The sequence below is a fragment of the Colobus angolensis genome, unplaced genomic scaffold, assembly GCF_000951035.1.
Source record: "Colobus angolensis palliatus isolate OR3802 unplaced genomic scaffold, Cang.pa_1.0 Scaffold358, whole genome shotgun sequence".
NCBI lineage: Eukaryota > Metazoa > Chordata > Mammalia > Primates > Cercopithecidae > Colobus > Colobus angolensis.
The window spans coordinates 869,950-872,973 of NW_012116910.1; the positions used below are offsets into that span (position 1 = coordinate 869,950).

Below are 3,024 nucleotides of genomic sequence, written 5' to 3' on the forward strand. Positions count from 1 at the left end.
TAAAATAAAATGAACAGTATCTGCTGTGATAGATGATAAAATTCCTACTGAAATTAGGACCGTGGGCCCACTCGGGTGTGGGTTCCTTGGTATTCAGTGTGCCTGTTCTCTCTCTGTTGGAAAACTGAAACTTGCTGAGAAGTTCTTTTCTCATAAGCTCACAATAGCGACTGAATACTCCTTGGCACCTTCTCAGCCATAAGCATAGGCCTGGCCCTGAAGTAGAGTTGTGGTTCCCAGTCTGATCCCACAGGACAGACTCTCTACCGTTCATAGAATCGGATTGTCAGTCCTGAAGTAGAGTTGTGGTTCCCAGTCTGATCCCACGCGACAGACCCTCTACCGTTCATAGAATCTGATTGTCAGTCCCTTCTCCGCGTGCGAATGTGCCCCCCTCTCCCCGCAGTGTTCAGGGCTCAGCCCCGGACAGGATGGAGGCCCTGTGTGCCTGGCAGGTGGTCCTTGTGTCTTTGTCAAGCTCCTTCACTGTAACAAGCGTCTTCGTGTTTGGCGTAGTGGAGCACGTGATTGACAGGTGAATTTTTCTTTTCCAGATTTCTGCTCAGTATCCAGTAGTGGATCATGAATTTGATGCAGTGGTGGTAGGCGCTGGAGGGGCGGGCTTGCGAGCTGCCTTTGGCCTTTGTGAGGCAGGGTTTAATACAGCGTGTGTCACAAAGCTGTTTCCTACCAGGTCACACACTGTCGCAGCGCAGGTAAGAGAAAGGGGCCCCACCATGCTCCCACTCTGTACAGGTCCCGCACAGCCTTGCGCTTTCTACCCGGGCAGCCTCCTGCTCCTCCCCATGCTCCAGCCACATGGCCTCTTGCTGTGCCTTGCTCACTCAGCTCACCCTCTCAGTGGTCTTTCCCTGGAGCCTGCTCCCTGGAGACTTGGAAGGGCTGGAGCCTTGTTGTCACTCCTAGTTGGGACTCCAGTCACACTTGGGTTTTCTTTGACCATCTCGCCTACTTTCCTCCCCACCCACCCCCACCGCCCCAACACCTTAAGAAAAGGAGATCATCTAAAGAGGAGGAATCAGAATTTAGGGTGGGGAAGGAAAGGGCAAGGGCTGTATTTGTCCCCATGCTGCTGTCTTCTGGGAGTCTCTGAGGAGTAAGACGGTGGTGGGCACACACAGCCAAAGGAAGCAGGGGTACAGGGGAGTGTGACTCTGAGTGTGGAGCTTATTACTTGGCAGGAAGCACTTCTGGTCTTTAACAGATGCCCGTAAATGCCACTGGGAAGATTTGTTAGTACCATTATCTGGGAAGATTTGTTGAGTACCTTTTCTGTGCCAGATATGTTAGGTAATAAGCATATTACAGGTAGCCTTTCCCTCACGGCTCCGGTCCGCCCTTCCTGGAGCTCCCTCTGTCTCCACCACACAGATGAGGAGACTGAGGCTAAGGGATTGAATCACTGGGCGAGCTGGGGAGGGTTGTGACCCGGAATCTGTCGGGCCTCGCTGCTCCTCCGCTGAGGTCAGCCCTCGCTGGGAGTCACCGCGTGAGGAGTTGGCTTTCTCTGGACCCCCAGTGGGTGGATTTGGGCCTGGAAGACAAAGCTGGGGCGCCTGTCTGTGGCTTGTAAGGAGTGCTTGGTGTTTCCAGGGAGGAATCAACGCTGCTCTGGGGAACATGGAGGAGGACAACTGGAGGTGGCATTTCTACGACACCGTGAAGGGCTCCGACTGGCTGGGGGACCAGGATGCCATCCACTACATGACAGAGCAGGCCCCTGCCGCCGTGGTCGAGGTGATGGGCGGGAGGCTCTGGGCGCCCTCGTGGTCTCTGTTTCTGGTCAAAAAGGGTCCTGGAAAGGATGTAAGCAATTGAGGCAGATGTGGCCGGCCGAAAGAAGGGTGATGAGCAAAGCTCACAAGAGGAGTCTTTTTCCATCACGAACTATGCATTACACGTAACAAGAAGACTTCTCTTTGATGTGTTAACATTTTCATAAAGTAGGTTACTTTGGGTTTGCAGATTTGTGTTAAAGTTGTTCAGTGTAGGGGAGCTATGAATATCTTGACTCCTTTAAGGTAATAAGGTTTTTGTTTGTTTTTATCTTTCACAGCTGGAAAAGTACGGCATGCCGTTTAGCAGAACTGAAGATGGGAAGATTTATCAGCGTGCATTTGGTGGACAGAGCCTCAAGTTTGGAAAGGGCGGGCAGGCCCATCGGTGCTGCTGTGTGGCTGATCGGACCGGCCACTCACTATTGCACACCTTATATGGAAGGGTAAGACTGCCCCGGTCCACTGAGACAGGACATGTAGTGCTGGGGCTTACGGTGACAGTGGGATGGGTTAGCCCAGTGAGCCCGCCAGAGATGATGTAAAAAGCAACAGAACAACGGTGTAGGACACATGCAGCGACTGTCGATGTGGAAGGACCAGGCACGTGCTGTGAGAAGCTGTCCCTAAGGCAACATGTTATTTCTTGTATCCATTTGGAAAGTTGAACTGATAATCTTATATACCAGGTTTTTAACGTGGGGTATGTGATACTCAAAATATAAGAACAGAGCAAGCAGGCCAGGCACAGTGGCTCACATCTGTAATCCCAGCACTTTAGGAGGCCAAGGCAGGAGGATCACTTGAGACCAGAGGTTTGAGACCAGCCTGGACAACATAGCGAGACCCTGTCTCTACAAAAAGTTTAAAAATTAGCTGGGCATGGTGGTACATGCTTGTAATCCCAGTTACTCAGGAGGCTGAGGCAGGAGGATCACTTGAGACCAGGATCACTTGAGACAGCCATGTTCATACCACTGCACTCCAGCCTGGGCAACAGGAGACCTGTCTCAAAAAATGAAAAAAGTATTTTAAGGCTGTTTTACCACCTCTGAGTTCCTGAATGGGTTGGTTTTGTTTGTTTTGTTTTGTTTTGCTTTGTTTTTGAGATGGAGTGTCACTCTTGTCATGCAGGCTGGAGTGCAATGGCGCAATCTCTGCTCACTGCAACCTCAGCCACCTGGGTTCAAGCAATTCTCCTGCCTCAGCCTCCTGAGTAGCTGGGACT

At 51.4% G+C, this 3,024-nt stretch overlaps 1 protein-coding gene across 1 annotated transcript in view; it reads left to right on the plus strand.

The window, feature by feature from the left end:
- Nucleotides 1–539: 539 nt before the first annotated feature.
- LOC105519700 (succinate dehydrogenase [ubiquinone] flavoprotein subunit, mitochondrial-like) overlaps nt 540–3,024 on the plus strand; it is a gene marked incomplete at its 5' end in the record, with an annotated part of 31,455 nt that continues 28,970 nt past the window's right edge. Inside the window, 3 exon segments of the mRNA XM_011953142.1 lie at nt 540–716; nt 1,615–1,758; nt 2,078–2,242. Of these exon segments, the coding sequence (XP_011808532.1) occupies nt 540–716; nt 1,615–1,758; nt 2,078–2,242 (486 nt within the window).